Here is a 21,759-nt window from a genome sequence, read left to right as displayed (position 1 = left end):
GCGGGTCGGCCTGAACGCCCTTGGGCACAGGGTGGCTGGGCACCTGCAGTGGGGTTAGCCCCAGGCACGGCTGGGAAAGCAAGCGGCGACCTCGATCGGGAGCTGGGACAGCCCGCCCGTCCCCCAGACCGAGGGGCTCTGAGACCAGAGGCCGGAAGGGAACAGAAGGGGCCGGGGCACGGGACAGGCCACCACTAGGTGTACGGACCCGGGTCAGGCGGATGAGGTAGCTACACAGGACGACGTGGAGACTGGGAGACGGCGCCGCGAACACCCCCCTAGGCCAGGACGGGCTGCATGCTGCAGGCAGGGCCTGCACGCTGGAAGCCCGGCGCCCAGGGGGCCTCTGCCTTCCCACCTGGGGCTTCTGAGCACGGTGTAGACATCACGTGCAATGAGCACAGAGGACACGGGGCACACACAAAACGCGCCACAGACACAGCAGCACACCCCTCAAGCGTCTCCATAAACCCCGGGCCTGGAGGCCGCCCCCAGCACACCGCAAGCCTCGGTTCCCACGGGGGACCACCATCTTCACAGCTCATCCTTCAACCAAGACTCGCCTGCCTCCCCTCCTGGAGACATGGGCGGGGAGTCAGCCCTCGAGGCTTCCCCGGGGCTCGGGCCCAGCACCACGGAGACGCACACGTGGGGACAAGCGCCTTCCCAAGCAAGGGGCGGCCACGGGTGGGGGGCCTGGACCGGGCCGGGGGCAGCCTTCTCCTCCTCAACCTGCTCCAGCCGAGACTCCTGACTAAAGATCAAAGAGTGCTTCCTGGCTCCCCTGGTGGCCCAGGGGTGAGGAGCCACCTGCCAAGCAGGAGACACGGGTTCCAGCCCTGGGCTGGGGGGGACCCCACGTGCCCTGGAGCAGCCAAGCGCGTGGCCCTGGAGCCTGTGGTCTGCAGCAAGAGGAGCCGCCACAATGAGAAGCCACTGTTCGCTGCAACAGAGAAGGCCCAGGCAGCAACAAAGACCCAGCACGGCCAAAATAAAAAACACAGAACACCCACGCACAGAGATCAGGGTTGTAATTAAAGGAAAAATCCAATGTTTCCACCTGAGAGGTCACCTGTGTTTCCACAAAACGGAAACACCCGTCACCCTTAATCACTCTCACTTCTGGACAGCGTCCACTTTCATCTCTCAAGGGAGCAGCAGGGTACAACTCCTGTGTGCACAAAGGAGTCCCTGGCACGAAGACCTCCAGAGCCTGAGCCCTCTGTTCACATGGGGGCTCTGAAGGGCGGGGGTCCTCCTGGGGCCCGGACCCCGCTCCGGGCTTGCAGCCCCGTGCTCACTCTGCTTGTTCATGATGACGGGGACCCAGGACCAGCCCAAGCAGAGGGAATCCCAGGGGCCCTGAAGCATCCATCCTCCTGGGGCGGGGCCCCCGGTGCCCCCGAGGGCCCAGCAGCCTTCAGGCTATGTGACAAGGGCACCCCCGATGCAGATCAGGTGTCTGGGGCCAGGCCGGCTGGGAGGGCAGGCCCCACCCTGCCGTCCCCAGGCCGGGGCGCTCAGGACAGGCAGCCCCACGGGTTAACCTGCTCTAACGGGCAGGCCAGGCTCACGTCAGACGTCTAATCACAGAATGGCCTGGAGACTGTGGGGTGGACCCCCACCGCCCCCAGCAGAGCTGGCCCCTCCGTCTGTCCGTTCCCCCTCACCTGCACAGCCTGCCTCAGTTCACAGGCGGGGCCCCCTCAGAAGCCCCCAGCGTGCCACCGCTGGGGCTCACCCTGCATGCTGACCCACCCCGCGGCCTCCACCCTTTCCACTTGCCCTGCATCTGGTTTCCCCTCAGCAGTTTTGATGCCCCACTGATGGCTCCATGAGATGCAAACTGAATCCCGAATCAGTAAACGTGAGTGGGGACCAGGGACACGTGGAACGCAGGGCTCCGGACCTGGGGCGGGAAGTCTGCACGGCACTCTGGCTCCTGCTCCCCGGAGGAGACTGGGCGTCCCTGTCATGAACACAGCAGGGCCTTCCGCGGGGCGTGGGGGGTGGCCGGGACCAGGCTGGGGCAGAGCCTCGGTCAGAGCCCTGCCTGCCGAGGCCCCGAGGGCAGCAGCTCCTCCGCCTCCGTGTTTGGGGTTCAGCACGAGTCTCGGGAAAGGCCCCAAGGCTCAGGGCCAGAGGCGCTCCTGAGGGTCAGCTGGTCCACGACAGCCCCCTCCTGCCACCAAGCATGGGCGGCCTGCACAGGGGGCACCCGGCCCTCCCGGGGGCGCAGGGCACCTCCAGGACAGCGGCCCCACCTGCCAACCTTGTGCTGAGCCCGACCGGCTACTCCCTGGGCTCCCCGTACGGCCACGGCCCCCACGGCGGGCTCTCCTCCACGTCACCCAGGCTGGAACCAGGGGTTTTAGGTCTCTCGACACCGAGTTAATGAGCGCCCCCTGCCCTCCACGCTCTGGGGCCAGGAGTGACGCTGGATCTGAAATCCAGGGCCTGGCCGCCAGTGCACGCCCTGAGGGCCAAGGGCTGAGAAGGAGCGCCCTGCGATCAGGCCGGAGAAACGGAACCATTCGAGCCCGGGGGCTCCGCTGCTCTCACAGCAAGTCTGGGGCTGAAACAGTAACTCGTCCTGCAGCAAAGACAGAGGAAACGCTGAGAGGAAAGCAGAGGCCAAGAGCCACCCACAGCCCTCCAGCCGACACCGCCTCCGGCACAGGAATCTCCCCCAGCGTCTGCTCCTGGAGGGCCGGCCAGCCTTCCCACCTGGGGCTCCGGTGGGAGATGGACGCTCCAGCCCACAGCTAGGAGCCACGAGGGGGGCGGCAGGTGGATGGGCTCCAAGCCCCGCAGACCCTCTGCGGGGGGGACAAGCCCCGAGCCCCCAGAGCCTCCTCCGGGGGATGGGCCCCAAACCCCAGAGCCTCCGCGGGGTGGACGGGCCCGGAGCACCAGAGCCTCCGCGGGTCTCCCTGACCCTCACTCTTGGCCTGCGAGGCCCCCGTGCCATCTCAGGGAGGACCAGATGCCGAGACGCCATTTGCCAGGGGCCTGGCCGGGTGACCCCCAGGTTGGCAAATTCTGTCTCTGTCCTGTGCACCCAGCCCTTCTGCCCCACCGCGAGCTGACCCCACCACCAACACAGCCCCCCTGCCAGAGCTACAGGCTGCATCGTCCCACCCTGGGCCACGGTGCAGGGCGGGACGCGGGCCTGGCACCCTGCCCCCACCTGGGAGTGCCCGCGACAGGCGTGTGCCTGGCATCTGGCTGGCCGCCCGGAGCCAGTGCCTGGCGGGCAGGGGAGCTCGGCGTGGAGAGGCGGGCAGGGCCAGCTCATGGCACCTCCAAAGAGCCCTCGTGAAAGGACACTCATTCCCGGGGGCATCCCGCCACCAGCACCCTGGCACGACCAGGAATGAGCCAAAACCCACAGCAGGCAGCAGGGCCATGGGGCAAGGCCCACCGGCCCAGCTGTGTCCCGCTCACCGCCCTCTAACCCGCCACTGCCGCCTCCCACACTGTCCCACAGAGCCCAGGGACAAAGGTGCTCCTCAAAACACGAAGGACGGGGTGGACTCAGAGAAAGACTCAGGAAGGCTCCGGGGCGGGAGGACCGAGGCCACGGCCACCCCAACAGTCGGGCCGCAGACACCCCCTGCTGAGACGGGGCGGCTCTGGGCATCTTGGCTACCGAGAGGCGCCAACACAGAGGAGCAGCCAGACACCCGGGGTATGCACAGACGCATGGTCAGCACACGCGTGTGGGACGGGGCACAGCTGGGCCCTCCAGAACAGAGTGTGTTCCAGGGACTTTCCTCCCATCTGGACACGACCCCGCGCCGGGTGGTGAGGGCCGCCGGTGGACTCAGGGAGCATGGCTCCCCGCCACCCCTCCATCACGTGGGTGCCACGCCCTCTCCGGCCACTCCTTTCTCGGGGACCCGCGGCTGTGATCCCAGCCTAGGTGGGGCACAGGGCCAGCCCAGCCAGGGCCCAAGGCGGGAGTTGGGCACCCTAGCGGCCTCCCGAGGCGGCTCCCGTTACCAGCTCAGGCTCCATCTGGCTGTGGTCAAGACCCCACTCAGAGAGAGGAGGAAACCCAAGAGCCACCTGGGGCTCCTGTCCTCTGATGCTGGCCCCACACAATCCCTCCCCAGGGGCCGTCCCATCCCGCGAGCCTCCTGAGGACGGGGCCTGACCCAAGGGCCACCTCTGGGACAGGCCGGCTCCAGAGCAGGAGAGCAGGCAGGGTGAGAAGCCTCAGCAAGATGCGGGGTCTCTGAGGGGCCTCCTGACCCCCAGGGGACAGCCCACTCCGGGGAACACCTTAGAGACGGTACCCTGGGGGACAGCCGTATGCTAACCGCGTGCAGATCCCAGACAGGCCTGGCTGCAGAGCAGCCGCAGGCAGGGCAGAAGCGGGCAGCCTGGCTGCAAGGGGCAACCACAGGCCCGCAGGCCCGTCTGGCTCCCCTCCCAGCACACGGCCCAAGGACAACCTAAGCCCAGGAAACTCGCGCAGGGTCACAGGTCCCACCCCGGCCACGTGAAGCTCAGAAACGGAGCTTACATCCCCCCAGCTCTGTCCTCAATAGAAAGCACCCCAAAAAGAGGAAACGAACGCGCAGCGGGGCCCCGCCTCTGGGCCCAAGCAGGGACGCAGGCAGCTGGCCCGCGCAGACGCCTGAGGCCCCGGGCAAGACCCCGCACTGACAGCTCCCACCCACCCTCCGGGGGCTGCAGACCCCACCCCCACCAGCCACAAGGGCACCTGGACGGGGCACTCACTGGGGCTCCTTGCAGCGGGCTCCGGGCCCAGCACAGCGCGGGCCGCCGTGGATGGGGGAGCGGCCATGGATGGGGGAGCCAGGGCGTCTCATTCCTGGGCTGGTCCCACTGCAGCACAGCTTATCTGCACAGACCAGGCCTGGCTCTCGGGGGGGCGCCCGCTTTCTCATGAAAGAAACGTGTTAACCCTTCATGCTCTGCTCTCTCTGCAGACAGCGCTGCCCCAGGCCCCCCGAGCAGGCAGCCCACGGTGGCCGCCCGCCGCAGCCCGCAAGGCCCCAGGCCCAGCTGCCATGCCCGGGCGCCGTCCACTCCCGCCAGGCCCCAGACCTGGCCTGGCCTCCGTCTCATGGGCCCCAGGCTGGGGGGTCTTCCCCCTCGAGCAGAAGGCAGTGGCTGCAGAGACCCCAGCCCATGCTCACCGCCAGACAGAGCCTCTGCCCTGAAGCCTCCCGCACGTGCGGCTGGGGATGGAGACCCTGGGGACGGCCGGCGGCACACGTCCACCCCCAGCCTGTGCCTCCGATTCCCAGCCTGAGCCCGACCACGGGCCCGGGAAAGATAGCCCCGCACGAGGCCGCAATCCCCCCGCGCAGCAGTGCAGGCCGACCCAGGGGTCACCCGGCCAGGCACCAGGACCTGCCAGGGTCGGCTCGCGACTATGGCCGCTGGGCAGAGCCCCATCCCCACGAACAGGTTCTCCGGGAGGCAAGATGTGGAGGGCAGCCCCTCGCCCACCGTGTCCGGCCTGGCGGACACCTCTGGCCGCCCCAGGCGCTGCTGCGCAGCCTGCGGCGCCCTGAGCTGCAGCGGATCCAGACCTGGGGCCACGGCCCTGACGGGCCCACAGCTCATCACCGTCCCCGCCCGGCCTCCAGCGGCGCAGTGAGTCTCCCCCATTCCCCGCTCCTCCAGGCAGCGCTTACCAGCCCACCGCCTGCCTCCACGCAGGGGATGTGGTGTGTTCAGCCGCGCCGGACTCTTTGTGACCCTGTGGACCATAGCCTGCCAGGCTCCTCTGTCCATGGCATTCTCCAGCCAGGAATACTGGCATGGGTTGCCATTTCCTCCTTCAGGGGATCTTCCCGACTCAGGAATCGAACCTGAGCCTCGTGTGTCTCCTGCATTGCAGGCTGGTCCTTTACCACTGAACTCCCTGGTGGCTCAGACAGTCAAGAATCTGCCTCCAATGCAGGAGACCTGGGTTCAGTCCCTACGTCGGGAAGATCCCCTGGAGGAGGGCATGGCAACCAACTCCAGGATTCTTGCCTGGAGAATTCTGTGGACAAAGGAGCCTGGCGGGCTGCAGTCCCTGGGATCACAGAGTCGGACACGACATAGCAACTTCACTTCCTTTCCTATCTTTCCCTTACCACTAGCGCCACCTGGGAAAACAGCAGACATTTAGAGTCAATTACTTGAGTCCCCTCCAGTCCCAAGGCGAGAAGGGGACCCCGCTCTCCAACAGGTCTCGGGGCGCCACCAAGCAGCAGGCCCCCGGGGTTGGAGCAGCAGTGGGTCCCTTCAGCCCAGCCCACTGCCCCACCCAGGTGAGGGGCAGAGGGGTGGCGAGCCCGGCCTGGGCACAGAGGCCCCTCCACGCACATGCCCCGCTGGCCTCCAGGGCCCCTTCTTCCCTGATGGAGCCCATGGAGCACACAGGCGCCCCTCTGCCCAGGGCTGCCAGGGACCTACACACAGGGCAGTGCTCCAACCAGCGCCCCAGACACGCACAGACACACACAGACACACACAGACACGCACAGACACGCACAAGACACACACACACAGACATGCACAGACACAGACACATTCACACACACACGCAGACACACACAGACACAGACAGACACGCACAGACACGCACAGACACACACAGACACAGATATGCACAGACACAGACACACACAAGACACACAGACACACACAGACACGCACAGACACACACAGACATAGACAGACACAGACAGACACACACACACAGACACAGACATGCACAAGACACACAGACACACACAGACACAGACACACACACACACAGAGACACAGACATGCACAAGACACACAAACATGACACGCACAGACACAAACAGGCACGCACAGACATGCAAAGACACACACAGACACACACAAGACCCACACAGACACGCACAGACACAGACACGCACAAGACACACACACAGAGACACAGACACACACAGACACGCACAGACACAGACACGCACACACGCAGGTCTGCAGGGCTCGGCAGGGAAACTCAGAACGCTTCTCCCGGTTTCCAAGAAAAGGACCCGTGGCCTGGAGGTGGCCTCAGAGCCTCGACAGGCACGGGGAGGCCAGGATGCAGGCCGCCCGCCCCGTGAGCATCCAGGCCTGGGCTGTCCTGCGCCTTTAAAGATGGAATCTGGCCCTCCCACCCCCTCCATCCAGCATCACAGACTCCCTGAGTGAGGTCCAGAGCCCAGACCGCCCACAGAGATTCCCACGGCGGGGGTGCCGGACACGGCCCGGGTCAGCCCTTCCTGCTCAGCGTCCGCAGCCCTTCCTTCCTGGAGCCTGGCGACGGGGCAAGGCCACACGCCTGACCCGCGGGACAGGACCCACAGGCTCATCTCAGGCCCCTGCGGCTGAGCTCACGTCCTTCGCCTAGTCAGCCCGTGGGAGCAGCCCCTGGAGGGCTACGGCCACACGGGGAAACGGGCAGCAAAGAGCCTGCTCCCCAGACCCCTCAGTCCCAGCAGGACCCAAGATGATGCCCCCAGGGCTTCCAGGGTCGGCAGCTCGGGCTGCCTTCGCAGAAGTCAAGGAAGCCCCCAGGTGACCCTCAGGGCTTGAGCCACAGAGCAAGAAATCACAGGAAAGGCATCCAAAGAGGAAGAGCCAGGAAGGAAAGGGAAGTGAGAGCGGAGCTGGGGGAGGGGAGAGTCTGGGGGGAGACGGGCAGGACCCCCTCTGTGGGGGCTGGTGGGGTCCGGCGAATATGCGGGGGGCGCACACAACACCTCCCAAACATTGGACGCCCCCCCCGCCCTCAGGCCTCCCCCCAGCTCTAAAGCCCAGGCCTGCCAACCCGACTCAGCCAAGGTCACGGCAGCAGCAGCACAAGGTCAAGACTCGGGTGTCGGTCACCACACCCCAGTGAGGCCCGGGCCTCGGACGGCCAGGAAGCGGGCCCTGGCTTCACACGCTGACCGCAGGGCCCCACGCAGGCCTGGCCCGGAGTGCAGGGCAGCGAGGGGAGCGCAGGAAGCAAAGGCAGCCTGGGCCGGCCTCCACGTGTCACGGGCTCACGCGCCAGGCCCGCGGGCTCGGGTGGGCAGACTCGGGCTGGTCCCACGGCCGCGTCAGCCAAGTAGGCGCAGAAGTGAGCCCGGCCCCTCCGGGGGCAATCCTCCCCCAGCCCTCAATTTCCAGCCTGCTCCAGCTCGGGAAGGCCTCCCTGAGCTTGTCTCACCAGCACCGTCAGGAGGCTCAGCTGAAAAGCCAGGCGCCTCCTCAGGGGTTCAAGGGCCAGTCACAGAGTCGGGAAGGATCTTCAGCGACCCTGTGATGAGTAGGCACGGCCCTAGGCTGGGCCAAGGGGGCAAGGAGCCCGCACACGGGTCTGCGAGGGGCTCCACCAGCAGTTCCCTGCTGCAGGGTGGGCCCCTCAACAGCAGAACGTGAGCTGCTTCCCGGCCACCCCATCACACTGGCCATGCCTTGGCCATCACAAGGCCTCTCTGGGCACCACTGTGGGCTGACAGCTTCGAGCAGTCTCCGAAAGGCAACAGCATGCCTGCCTGCAGAGCCACAGGGGCTCTGCCCAGCGAACCAAGGCCCCTGCTGCCGTTCCTCCAAGGCAACGCGAGTGAAGGACAGAGAAGCCCCGGGCTCAGTCCTGTGCCAGCTCGTTCAAGGCCAGGGTCAGCTCAGACCCTGGAGGGCTTGTCGACAGGCACGCGAGATGCCCACACGTGGTGTTTGCTGGGGCCCCTGCCTCTGAACACGCAAGCAAACGTGATTCTGGACAAGCCCAAGGCAGAGGCTGAAGTGGGCTTGGCAGAGAAAGTAGGAGCCTCAGACCGAGGGTGGGCAGGGGGCTCACGGGCCCCTGCAGCCACGCCCAGGTCTGCAGACAGCCACTGAGTCCCGCCTGAGAAGGGGCCAGCGGGTGGGGGGGCACCCTCCTGGGGGGCGGCAAGGGTCCCCTGAGGACCCGATGGCTCCTGGGGGCCAGGGAGGTGCAGCTCACCTGGGAAGGCCACTGGCCCCCTAGCCGGAGCCGCAGTTGGGGAGGCTGGGCTCAGGGACTCTACCTGCAAGTCCCGCCTGCAGGCCGCTGGAGCCCTGCCCAGTCCCATACCCCTGCGCAGAGGAAAGCAGGCGGACCCTGAGGGAGGGGGCAGGACCCTGCGGAGCCGCCCTCATTGGCCGGGATGGTGCACAGCCCCAGGAGGTACCCGGCCTCTTTTCCTGGAGGCAGCTCAAAGGACCTGTCGCCTGCCCTGGCGTCACCGTCTTCCCTGCCTGGTCACAGGATGCTACTGCTCCCCGATGGTGCAGTAACCCCAACTTCGACAGGGTGCTGAGCCCAGAGATGAGGCGGCGCCCTCGGGTGATCCACCCACCAGCTGTAGGGAAGTCGGGGCCTGGAGCCCCAGTGATGGAGAAGCAGGCTGGGGATCCCCACCCACAGAGAAAGTGAAAGTGCCAGAGACCTCCGGGCTCCAGAAACACAGGGGCAGGAGGACCCGGGTCTGAGCAGCTCTGTGGGGGGCGATGGCGGTCTTTCCCCGCCCAGCAGGGACCTGCTGTCCTTCCAGCGCAGGACCCCACAGGGCAGTGGGCCGGTCCTCCCGGCAGCTTATCTGCCTGGCGGCCCTTTGCCCCAGAGCGAGCGGAGCGCAGTGGAGCAGAGGCGGCCGGGAAGGAAGCAAGCAGGCACTCCGCCCCCCTCGGCCTCTCCGGGGGTGGAGGTCACACCAGGTCACCTGGGGGGCCTGGGGACGCTCTCGAAGAGACCCTCCTCCGTCTCCACAGCTACCTAGGGCATCTCGCACCTCCTCACGACCCCTCCCCAAGTTGGGGGAAAAGGTGCTTTCTGCGTCCCGGGCCGGGGCGGCGTAGGGGAGGGACATGGGGGCGCGGCATACGCGAGCCCACGGTCCCTGAAGCCTTCGCCCTGCGCCCCCACTACGAAGCTCGGGGAGGGGGCCGCGGCAGGCAGGAGACGGGGCGGCGAGAGGAGAACCGCAGGGGCAGGCAAAGTGGTGGAACTAGCGAGGAGTGAGAGGAACCGGCGGGGCCCGGGAGCGGGGCGGAGAGCAGCCCCACGGCCCTTCTCGGCGCGCCGTCCGCCTCCCCGCCCCGCGGCCGCCCCTCCTCCCGAGACGCCCTCCCCTCCGGCCCCGGCCTCCCCCACCCGCCCGCCGACCCGCGCAGCCGGGCCTCCGCCTTTGTCCCGCGGGCAGGTGCGGCCGCGCTCACCCAGGCTCGGGCAGTCGGGCTCGCCGCCCTCGGGCGGGCCTGGCGCCTCGTTCGGCTCCGCCGCCTCCTCCTGGGCGCCGTCCGCCCGCGCCTCCACGGGCACCACGGTGAAGTTGGTGGGCATGGCGAGCCCGGAGATCCGGCCACTCTACGCTCCCCGCTCGGCTCCGCGCGCCCGGGCGCGGCTCCGCCCGCTCCAGCCGACGCGGCCGGACCAGGGCGCAGGGGCGGGGTCCGCGCGGCCCGCCCCCAGCCCGCCCCCCCCACGTGACCGCACCTGCCGGCCCGCCGGCCCCGGCGAAGTTGTGTGCCCGGAGCCACGCCGGGCGCCCTCCACCCAGAACCCTCCCCCGGCCCGCGCGCGGGGGCCGCCGCCGCCTCCGGACCCCCGGCCCGCCCCGCCCCGCCCCAGGGGCTGACTTTCGGTTCCGGAGCTGCCCGCTTTGCCAATGTCCGGCGCAGGCCTCTGCCTGCTCAGCGCCCTCGCTGCCAGCCCGCTGCCCGAAGCTGGACCCCTTCCGGCCTCACTGCCCCCTCACCCGAGAGGGCGTCTCCCCTCCCCGCTGCCTGACTCACCCAGAGCTCGGTTTAGGGAAGCACTTCCCCGCGAGCAGAGGGCTCAGTCTGCAAGGGACACAAGCAGGACACAGGTCGCCAGGCGCTCTGCCAAGGGGCACCTGCCCACCGGGGCCCCAGGCCCATCCCTGCCGGCTCAGGGAGCCCGCCCTGCCGGACCCTGGCTGTGTGGTCTGGGGAGGCCCCTGGGAAAGGGAAGCTAGGGCATGAAGGGCACAGGTGGGCCGCCAGACCCAGGGTGCCACCTACCAGGTGGCCTCCAAGCACCCTGTAGTCTCTTAAAGACACAGGAAATCTGGCAACGGCTGAAAGTCCATCGAAGAGAAATGAGTTCAAAGAGTTGCAGCGGCTGGATGCAGTGGGTCACCCCAGAAAGGTTTTTACAAAAATGAGGTGAAATGTAGGTGGTGTGGGCAGCGAGGTCGGGGCACTGTAGTGGGTCAAGCAGGCCCAGATCCTGTTTGAAAAGGCCTGGGGTTGCTCCTGGCCTCCAGCAGGAAAGTGAAAGTGTTACTTGATCAGTCTTGTCTGACTCTTTGCTAGGGACCTTATGGGATTTTCCAGGCAAGAATACCAGAGTGAGTTGCCATGCCCTCGTCCAGGGGACCTTCTGACCCAGGGGTTGAACCCAGGTCTCCTGCACAGCAGGCGGGTTGTTTACTGAGGCCTGGAGTTGCTACGGGCCTTAGCCTGGAGGCTTTATCTTGATCTCTGTTCAGGCATCTGGCTGTGCATTCCCCTGCCTTGGGTTCTTGTCAACAACCAAACCGCAGAGAGCCAGGCCCAGAAAAGCCGATCCCTATGGAAGACGAGAGAAGCAGTGAGGCAGCCTAGAGTCCCACCCCAGCCCCGGATCGCTGGGCCCACTGGGAAGGCTCCCCTGTCTCCCACCCCTACCCGGCACCAGCCCTCTGAGGAGGGGTGCAGCTGACCCGGCCACCCCCGCAGCCCAGCCTGTGCAGAGGGGGCTCTGCAGGCCTGTGGAAGGGGCCGGCGTGTCAGATGGCAGAGGCCGGCCTTTTTCAGTGTCAGCGGGCTTCCAAATGCACTTCCTCGTTCGTCTCTGCTCCCTAGGAGCGGAGTCCCTACTGGGACAACGCTGTCAGCCAGTGTGCCTCCAAAACTGGGCAAACAGTTACAACAAGGCCCCCAAACACAAAGGCCATGACTCCTCGAGGTGACCTTCGACGTATTTAGTGATTGAGGAGAAGGAGAGGACTCGACACGAAAAAGCCAAGCCGAGGCTCAAGCTCCGGGCTGCAGATGGTGCTGGGTGGCTGTCCACCCCCCTGCAGGTCAGGGAGGGTCCCCAGACATTCTCTGGGAAGGGCCAGCTCCCTGGGGACGATGACACCACGGATGCGGGCCTGAGGGGTGGGGGCAACAGACCCTCTCCTGCCACCCACGAGGACCCTGCACACCGTGGCTCAGAGAGGGGTCGCCCCTGCCTGAGGCCTGGGACCCCCCCACAACACACACACCAAGCCAGCCCGGGGCCTCCTCCAGACAGCAAGTTCCCCGCCCGGAGAGAGCGGCAAACCCAAGGGCCGACCCCAGCCCCTGCCAGCAATCTCTGGCCTCAGTTTCCTCATCTGCAAAACCGAGGGGTGGACCTCCTGGCAAGCTCCCGGGGCCACCATGAGCTGAGACCCGCCCGGGCTGTGAGGAGGCTGGCAGGCCTCCTGCCCTCGGGGCCCTGCCAATAAAACCTACCCCCCAACCCATGCCTACAGGCGGCAGTAACTCGGGGTGGCAGTCGGTGCTGAGTCTGCAGAAGCCTTTGTTGGTGACCCTGCATCCAGCCCCCCCACACACTGTGACCCCAAGTCCAGGCCCCCCACCTGGGGGCTCCCCCTGGGGGACCCAAGTCCGGCCCACTCAGGAGCCCTGCATTTCGAAGCCTGGGCCAGTGCCCTGGCCCCAGCTGGCTCTGGGTCCCATGGAACAATGCCTGGCTCCTGAATCACGTTGCTGCCACCTGAGAAGCAAACAAAACCCAGCCCTCTTTCCAGGTGAAAGGGCTGAAGCGGGGTGGGGGTGGGGGGGCGTGCGGCGGGCAGGGACCGCACAGGGGCACATGTGGGTCCTTGCAAGTTCCTGTCGGTTTGGGATTTTTTCAAACTAAGATAGCTTTAGAGCTCTCGGTAAATAGATTTCCTTTTTTCACTATATGTAAAAGAGACAAACATCAAGGACCTACTTACATAGCACAGGGAACTCTGCTCAGCGTCTTGTAATACACCATAGGGGAAAAAATCTGAGAAAGAATGTGTGTGTGTAACTGAACCACTTTGCTGAGCACCTGAAACCACACAACTTTGTGAATCAGCCAGATGTCCAGTGAGACAACGGAGCAGACAGCAGACGCGCCTGTTTCCAAGAGGCCTTGCAGGACCCTGGACGCTGTCTCCACGCCCTCTGTGTCCCTGGGGAGGCCCGCCCCGCCTGTCCCTGCTGAGGACGTCAGCTGCCTTCTGGCTGAGTGGCCGGCTCATCCTGGTGCCTGGATGTCCCAGGCCCGCCCACCCTGCCCTCGGCCTCCGGGAACAGGGCGCACGCAGCAGCGGGTGGCACCTCCCTGCAAAGTCCCTGGCGGGTGGTGCTGAAGACCAGCAGACCCCCGAGACCTGGCGGGGCGGAGGAAAGGAAGCCCAGGGCCTGAGCGCTGGAGGCTGGGAGCCAGTCGCAGGGCAGACCATCCGGGAGACCCCCACGGGGCCGGCAGGGTGTCTCACCTCCCGCACCCTAGGCTGGGGGGCCCTCACACCGGTGGGGAGTACCCTCCTCACCCTTATTGCGACCTCACCCCCAGGACTCCCGAATTAGAACAACCGAGGGCTTCCCACTTCTTTTAAAGCCCGAGACGCATCCTGTCCTCTAACTCCACAAGTAGCCTCTTTTCAATGAATCTCGAACAAACGTTCGCCGTCAGCTCTGGGAACAGTCCTCACGGGCTCCGGCCAGGGTGGGACGTGGGTGGGGTAGGGGGAGCACAGCCTCGGGTTCCCGGTTCCTGCCCACGTTCCACCAAGGGGACCCAGAGCCCCTGATGAGAGAGCGGCGTCCCCACCCTGAGAAACTCGGCCCTGTAATCTGAGGACTTTGCAAAGAGCTTTCCAAACCCTGCAGAGAAGGGATGGGGGCAGCAAAGAGAAACACCGGGCCTGGCCGGGCCCCACGGGATTCTTGGCCCTCTGCCCGCAGGACATTCGGACGACTGGACAAGCTCAGCCGCCAGTCAGGGCCTCGGAAGGCCACTCTGGGTGTGACGGACCCTGAGATGGGGATCCCCCCACCGGGAAAGGGTGGGCCTGGGCGGAGATGGGACTGGGTGGGACACGGCCCAAAACAGGCCGGGATGGGGCTGAACTGAGCTGAAACCCCCGAAGATGCCGGCCATTTCTGGGGGTCGTTCCAGCGGGTTTATTGGGAAGAGGGTCAGGGCCGAGATCTGCCAGGGGGCAGAGAGGGAGGGTCCCAGCTGCCCGGAGCCCCAGGGACCACGGCCCCCATGGCTGTAATTCTCCAAAAAGGAGAGGGGCCGCAGCGCTCTCAAAGGGGGTGGCCACTGCCCACCTCGGGAGGGTCCCGGGAGGCCGGGGCCGCATGTGACACCTGGTTCAGCAGGCCGGCCCCGCCACTCTTTTGTGAAACCAGATCTAGCCTGTGAGACCCTCCCTGGGAAAGCACAGACGCTCGTCTGGACCTCAGACTGCAGACAGGAGCTAAGAGGTCCCAGGCAAGCTCGAAGAAGTCCTGCCCGATCCACAGGATGCTCCAAGTCTCACCACGACGCTGAGGGTCGCACCTCTGACAACACGGCGCTTTTCAAGCAGTGGGACCCGGGGGTGCAAAGGCCAGTCCTGAGGTCACTGTGGGCCCCGCCCAACCCTGTCCTGGGGCCCCAGAGGGGCCTTGAAGCCCGGAGCCCTCATCACCCCAGACTCCGACCCCCTGAGGGCCGTCAGCCCCGCAGGGACCCTGGGAGTAGCCCCCACCCTCGGCCATGCCCATGTGTGACGCCACCTCGCATCCAACCCGGTCTGCAGCTCCCGTCTCGTCTCACCCTCGGGCCGGCCACCAGGAGCAGAGGCGACGCTCAGGGCCTCGGGGCTCTCAACCCAGGCTCTCGCCCCCCCTGCCCCCCTCTGCCATCTCCGGGCAGCCCCCAGCCCCCTGCACGTCCACCAACCCCCAGCCCAGGCCCGGGAGGGCTCGGGGCGAGGTCAGGGCACAGCCGCCCTTGCCGGACTCTCAGGGGAGTTCCCGGGTGGGCCGGCACCAGCCTCCAGTGCCAGGATGGGGTGTGAGGCTGGGGAGCTTGACAGGAGTGCCAGCTTCAAACTCTGGAGCCCCTGACCTCCCTTCAGGCCCAGCGGCTCCCCTTTGCTGCTCGGTCCTCCATCCCGGGCCCTGCGTGCAGGGGGTTCCAACAGCAGTCCTCCTAAAGGGCGTCGGGTTCCACGCGCAGCACTAGGGTCCCCTCAGGGCCTTCCTGTTGGCATGGTGACCAGGCTCCCGTCTCACCCCTCAGAGTGCCATGGGTTCCCTCAGGGCTGCAGGCAGCCTGGCCACCCGGCAGGCTCCCAGGACACCCCGTGGGGTGGCTCCGGGGCTCACCATCAGAGAGGCCCCAGGCCTGCAGCCTGAGCTCAAGGCTGGAAAACACAGACATGCTTAGTCGTATTGGACTCTGTGACCACATGGGCTGTCCACAGGATTCCCCAGGCCAGAATACTGGAGTGGGCTGCCATGACCTCCTCCAGGGTCTTCCCGACTCGGGGTTCAAACCAATATCTCCTGTGTCTCCTGCACGGACCTGTGGGTCCTTTACTGCTGAGCCTCCTAGGAAGCTCACACAGGAGTGGAGGCTGGGGGCTCAGTCATGACCTGGGACACTTTTCATGAGAGGACCCTAAGTGGTCACTGGGGACAGTGACCACCACTGTGCTTCACAGACACGGCTGGGGCGGGAAAGTGGGTGCAGAGCCCATGGCAGCCACGGGCTGGGCAGCCAACCCAGGCCTGTGCGGACCCTGGAAGGACCTCCAGGCAGAAGGGCAGGCACCAGGCGTGCGAGGGAGGGGCACGGGGCTACCTGATGGGCAGGTGTGCAAACCACTCTCTGTCACCGCCCAGAGATCCCATAGCACCATTGGGCCCAGAGACACCCAGGTGTTCCAGCAGCAGGCCAGGCTGGTCCACTGCAAGCAACGCACAAGCCCTGCCAACAGCAACCAGCGAGTGGGCCCTTGTGGTGGGCTGCGCGAGGCGGGGAGGCCAGAGGGAGCCGCACCATCCTGCCCGCGTGACAGCGGGAAGGAGGACCAGAGCCGGTTTGGACCGCTGCCGGGACAGCGAGCTAGACAGGGCTGGGTGGGGCTCCAGCGTGGACTGGGGTGAGCAGCCCTCACTGAAGGAGAAAAACTATCAGACCCTTCACCATCTGAGCCCCCAGGGAAGCCCCCTGCTGGGCGGGGCCCCACAAATACTCTGCCGTGTTCATTCACATAAACGCGTGGTTAAGTAGCCACTACCACCATCTCCATATCTGGGACTTTCTCATACTGCAAAACTGAACTTGTCTCCCTTAAACATCAGCTCCCACCCCCTCCCCGCCCCAGGGACCCGCCGCCCTATGCTCCGCCTCTGGGGGGTCTGACTATTGGGGCCCTTAGGCGGGGACTCGCTCAGTGCCTGTCCTTCCCTGACAGCAGAGCCTAGAGAGCCTTCCACGCTGGGGCCTGTATCAGACGGTCTTTTTTGTTTTGTTTTAATTATATTTATCTATTTATTTCACTGCTCTGGGTCTCAGCCGCAGCATGTGGGATCTGGTTCCCTGACCAGGATCAAACCCAGGCCCCCTGCTTTGGGAGTTCGGAGTCTCGGTCACTAGATCACCAGGGAAGTCTCAGACGTCCTTCCTTGGGAGGCGGAATCCCATTCCAGCGTCTGAATGGGTCTCACTGTGTTTATCCATCAGCCGTTGACGGACACCTGGGTTCCTTCCACCTCCTGATCACTCACTTTACTCCGTGTTCCCTGTACAGGGTTGTGGGGAACGCTTTCCAGGGTCTGTGTCGAGTAAACACGAGCATTTAAACTATGCTCCCTGTGGGTACGGGGTCACACAGAGGTGCACACACGTGCACACAGCCCCCCAGAAGGAGACAGGAGGCCTCTCAGTAGCCAACTCTGACCGATAGACGGGGGTACCGACTCTCGTGGGACACTCCTCTGGACCTGCTGCGTCTGGTGACATGCAGTGGAGACAAAAATACCTCACAATCTTTTAAATGAAACAGCTGCTGCAGCCCGCAGATAAGCGGGCCACCCTCGAGTGCCCAGGGTGGTGATTTCTACCCTATTATTACCCACAGCGCAGATAGCGAGACCGGGACCTGCCCCAAGGTCATGCCACCCGTCCTGGGCCCAGGGAGAGCACTGTAGCCAAGCTGGGGGCCGCCCGTGGCTCCAGCTGAGACTCCCGGACGTGAACCTCTGAGGGACGCTTGTGTGTGTCGGGGATGGGGGAGTGCGGGGACACACACAGGCCCGGCTGTGGCCAATTCTGCTAACCGTTCCCCACACGGGCTGAGCCGTCACCCTGAGTTTCAAACTTCAGATCTGCTCTGGCAAATTGAACCAAACCCACCTCTCTTCTTGGCTTTCTTTGATTCCATGAGGAGAGAGAGAAGGGAAGTGCGTTTGATGGACAGTCTCTGGGTTGGACAGCTATCTCTCAGCTTAATGACCTCATTCAAACCTTAAACGTTGGGCTCGAGTCACGTGAGCGCGGAGAGGGCCGTGCTAGCTCGTACATCCCGCCTCTGTCTACAGAGAACGGCTTTTTGTATAAAAGCTGCAAGCCATTAATTTCTATTTTCTCACGGCAATGAGTTAAAAATACATTTTAAAAATAAGCTCTGATTGCCACCGAAGTTTGCCAAGGTCACACAGGCCTCAGACTCAGAATCCACCAGCTCAGGCTGTGCCCCAACACAAGATCCAGGTCCTTTGAGAGACAAGCTTGGCGGGTCAGACCCTGTGATATGAGGGAACGCCCGGAGGAAAACAAAACCCAGGGCCAGGGATGCAGGACAGGAAGGGGAACCAGAAAAGCCCCGTGACTGCAGCTTGGGAGGGGTCACGGGAGGGGCCACACCAGAGGGAACGGGGTCACGGGAGGGGCTGGGCTGGAGTGGAGGGGGTCACGGGAGGGGCCACACCAGAGGGAACGGGGTCACGGGAGGGGCTGGGCTGGAGTGGAGGGGGTCACGGGAGGGGCCGGGCCGGAGAGGACGGGAAGAGAGTTTCAGGCTCCCCGGGACAGCAGCTCTCCGGGTTCCCGCGCCAGCAAGGACAGGCATCGAAAAGGAAAGACACCCCACCCCCAGTGCTCACTGCAGCCCTGCTCACAGCAGTCAGACACGGAAACAGCCCAAGTGTCTGTGGACAGAGGAATGGATAGAGATGTGGCCCGTAAGACAACGGAATGTCACGCAGCCGTTAAAGCAGACGGAACAATGCTGTTTGCAGCAACGCGGACGGACCTAGAGACGGTCGCACTCAGTGCAGTGAGTCAGAGAAAACGCATGGTTTACATGTGAGTCTAAAAAAAGACACAAATGAACTTACTTACAAAACAGACACCGCCCCCCCCATCCCAGACAAAGAAAACTGAGGGTTTCCAAAGAGGAAAGAGGGGGGCACGCTAGGGGCTGAGGATGAACCGACACCCGCTGCGGAATAAACACCACGGCGCCCGCAGCCGCTGTCTCTGGGAGAGTCTCAGCCTGACCGGTGCGGTGGAACTGACGTGATGGAGCCGCAAGAAAAGAAAGAACCTCGGCTGGCGTTACACTCACTGAAGCCAGGGACACCTGCTTCCAAGGCCTGCGTTATTCCCCTGCCCCGAAACCAGGTGATTCAGAGGCAAAGACGCCAGCTGTCGTCAGAGGTCGGGGACCTGGGCTGTGCCCTGTCTTCCGACCCCTGGGCCGAGGGCCTGCGGGTGGGGCTCAGCCCACTGGGGGCGGGGCGGGGCTGGACGTGCTCTCTGGGGCAGCCCAGGGCACGGGACTCTGCTCTCCCCTGAAAACCCAAGAAGCCTCTGGTGTTACCTGATGACTTCCTTTCTGGATGTGATTGAGAAAAAAGGGTGAAAGTCACTCAAAAGTGCACCAGTTCGGTCTCATGACTCTCTGCTGCCCCACCAAGGTGGCCTATTCGGCAGCTCCGGAACCCTGCAGAGGCCCCAGCGCTGGCTGAAGCCAGGACCGGCAGGGCCCCCCGGTGAGGCTGACTGCGGGGAGGTGCCCCCTTGCCGAGCACCAGGGTGGGCGCCAGGGGAGCTTCACGGGGTAGGAGAGCAGGCGGGGGGCGAGGGAGGTTGGGAGGGCTCAGCTCAGGGCTCCCACGCCCAGGAGTGGACACGCCGGGCCCAAACCTGCCCAGCTTTCTGCCTGGTGCCCCCGAGTCAGGTGAGAGGACAGGGAGAACTTCCACTAGCCCTGAAGCTGCAGCCTCGGACACACGTGGACCTCAGCCAGGAGAGGCTCCCGGGGAGGAGGCCGGGGAGGCGGAGGACAAGGGCCACCAGGGTGACGGGGGGACAGGAGGGGGCGTACGGCCCAGCCTTGGGGGGGGCGGAGCTCAGAAGGACCCCGAACAAAGGGGGACCCCCAGGCAGCCGAGGGGGCCTGAGGGCGGGCACCATGGAGCTGGCAGGAATCTGTCCAGGGAGGGTGGTCTGGACAGGGACTAAGGTGGAAGTGGGGAGACAGCCCGAGCTGAGTGGGGGCCAGCCAGATGGGAGAGGGTCTGGGCGTGGGGGTGTGCGGCGGGCTTGGAACCTGCTGGAACACCTCTGCCTCCTGGCCTGCTGGCAGGATCTGAGAGGAGCCAGGATAAGCGGCAGAGGCCCAGGAGGCCCACGGACAAGGCAGCTCCCCCCAGGGACACGGGCCGGAGGCAGAGCTGGGGGAGCAGGCCCGGGTACAGCCCGGGGCCCCCTCGGTGTCCTCCCTGCCCGCGCTGGCCGTCTGTTACTCGCCCGACATTCACCGGGAGGCCCTGGGGCCTGCAGCCTGCCCTCCAGCGCCGCAGCCCCGCTGAAGGACTGAAGAGGAGGCCAGTGTTGGCTCCATTCGGGGGAGGTTCTGGAAACTCCCTCCCCTCTTGCCAGGCTCCAGCATGGGGAGCTCTGAGACCCGGTGCTCAGCGACACGCACGCGTCCCGGGAGGACAGACCCTGCAGGACTCGCTCACACAGGGGCCCAGAGGAGTCGGGCTCCTGGGGGGCGGGGGGGGCGGGCGGGGGGGGAGTCAGTGTTCACGGGCACGGCACTGCAGCCGCACAGGACGAGGGGTCACACGAAGGGTGGTGTGACGGGGCTGTGCGCTGAGAACGTTTCGGGTGGTAAACGCCGGGTCGCGTGCGTCTCAGCACAAACAGGAAGCAAGGCTCGTACACAGCGGCAGGAAGGGGTTGGGTCTGCTGGGCGAGGAGCCCACGTGTGGCCACAGAGGCGGCGGGAACCCAGCGCACAGATGAAGGTGTGTGCACACGCGTGCTACCCGCAGGCCCTGTGCGCGCGCGCGCGTGCTACCCGCAGGCCCTGTGCGCGCAAACCTCAGTCCCCCCGAGGGGGTCGCCAGAGTCCAGGTTCCAGCTTGAGCGGCCAGAAACTGCCCACCCCCACACACACACCTGGACCTGCCCCGGGGCGGGGCGGCAGGCCAAGCAGGGCCCGTTAGCTCAGCCGAGGGGCTGCGAGAATCTCAGCTCACGACGTGGGGAGGTCCCTGCTGCCCGGAGGACAGGACAGGGTGCACAGGTGGTCAAGAGAAGGGGCCGGTGGGGCCCGGGAGACCCTGGTCAAGCCAGGCAGGGCGCGAGCCACGTCTGGACGGCCACAGGGGCCACTGCAAGGGCATCAGGTGTGCCTGGCAGGCAGGCAGAGAAGAGAGGCCACAGCTCCCACAGCCGGTGAGGGGGGCCTCTGCAGCCCCCAACTTGGAGCCAGGCCACAGGTGAGCCCCCAGGCCCAGATGGCTCAGCCCAGGGCCAGCTGGCCGTCCCAGCCCTCAGTCTGCTCCTGGCGGCCTCCCCAGAGGGTCCCTGCCCCCCAGGCTGGCTGCACAGTGGCGGGAGAAGCTGTACCCAGGCTCCTGACCCCCAGCTGGCCGCCCCCAGGGTGCCCGGTCTCCCTCAGACGTTCCTCTCACTGCTGACGCGGCCTGTCCTGTGGGAGGCTGGCCTCCTCCGCTCAGGACATTCCCGTTCAACCCTTCCTGAGGCCCTGCCTGTCAGACCAGGACCAGCGCAGCCCCTACAGACACATGGACACACACACACATGAACACAGACACACAGAGACACACACGGACACACAGACGTGCAGATACACACACACAGACACACAGACACACACACATGAACACAGACACACAGAGACACACACAGACACACAGACGTGCAGATACAGATACATGGACACACAGACATGCAGATAAATACAGACACATGGACACACACACATGAACACAGATATACAGACACACACATGGACACACAGACGTGCAGTACAGACACACGGACACACAGACGCACACACATGAACACAGACACACAGAGACACACACGGACACACAGACATGCAGATACAGACACAAGAACACATGCATGAACACAGACATGCAGACACATGGACACAGACACACAGAGACAGACACACACACACGGACAGACAGACAGACGTGCAGACACACACACGGACACACAGACACGCAGATACAGACAGACACACGGACATACACATGAACACACAGAGAGACTGGCAGACACGGACACACACATGGACACACACATAGACATGCAGACCCAGACAGACATACACATGGACACACAGACATGCAGACACACAGAGACACACACGGGTCTCCCATATGGACCCACGAGTG

At 65.0% G+C, this 21,759-nt stretch overlaps 1 protein-coding gene across 5 annotated transcripts in view; it reads right to left on the bottom strand.

Annotated features, from left to right (window-relative positions):
- Nucleotides 1-21,759, bottom strand: part of SLC12A7 (solute carrier family 12 member 7) — a 62,807-nt gene that overhangs the window by 27,104 nt on the left and 13,944 nt on the right. For 2 of the 5 annotated variants that reach the window (XM_025270752.3, XM_025270755.3), the window contains exon 1: nt 10,219-10,432. The exons of the other annotated variants lie outside the window; for them this stretch is intronic. In XM_025270752.3, the coding sequence (XP_025126537.2) occupies nt 10,219-10,342 (124 nt within the window). In that variant the 5' untranslated portion in view covers nt 10,343-10,432. Of the gene's footprint in view, nt 1-10,218; nt 10,433-21,759 lie in introns of those variants that run through there. 5 annotated transcript variants of the gene reach the window in all.

The sequence above is a fragment of the Bubalus bubalis genome, chromosome 19, assembly GCF_019923935.1.
Source record: "Bubalus bubalis isolate 160015118507 breed Murrah chromosome 19, NDDB_SH_1, whole genome shotgun sequence".
In the NCBI taxonomy this organism is placed as follows: Eukaryota; Metazoa; Chordata; class Mammalia; order Artiodactyla; family Bovidae; genus Bubalus; species Bubalus bubalis.
This window is presented reverse-complemented; position numbering and strand designations above follow the sequence as displayed.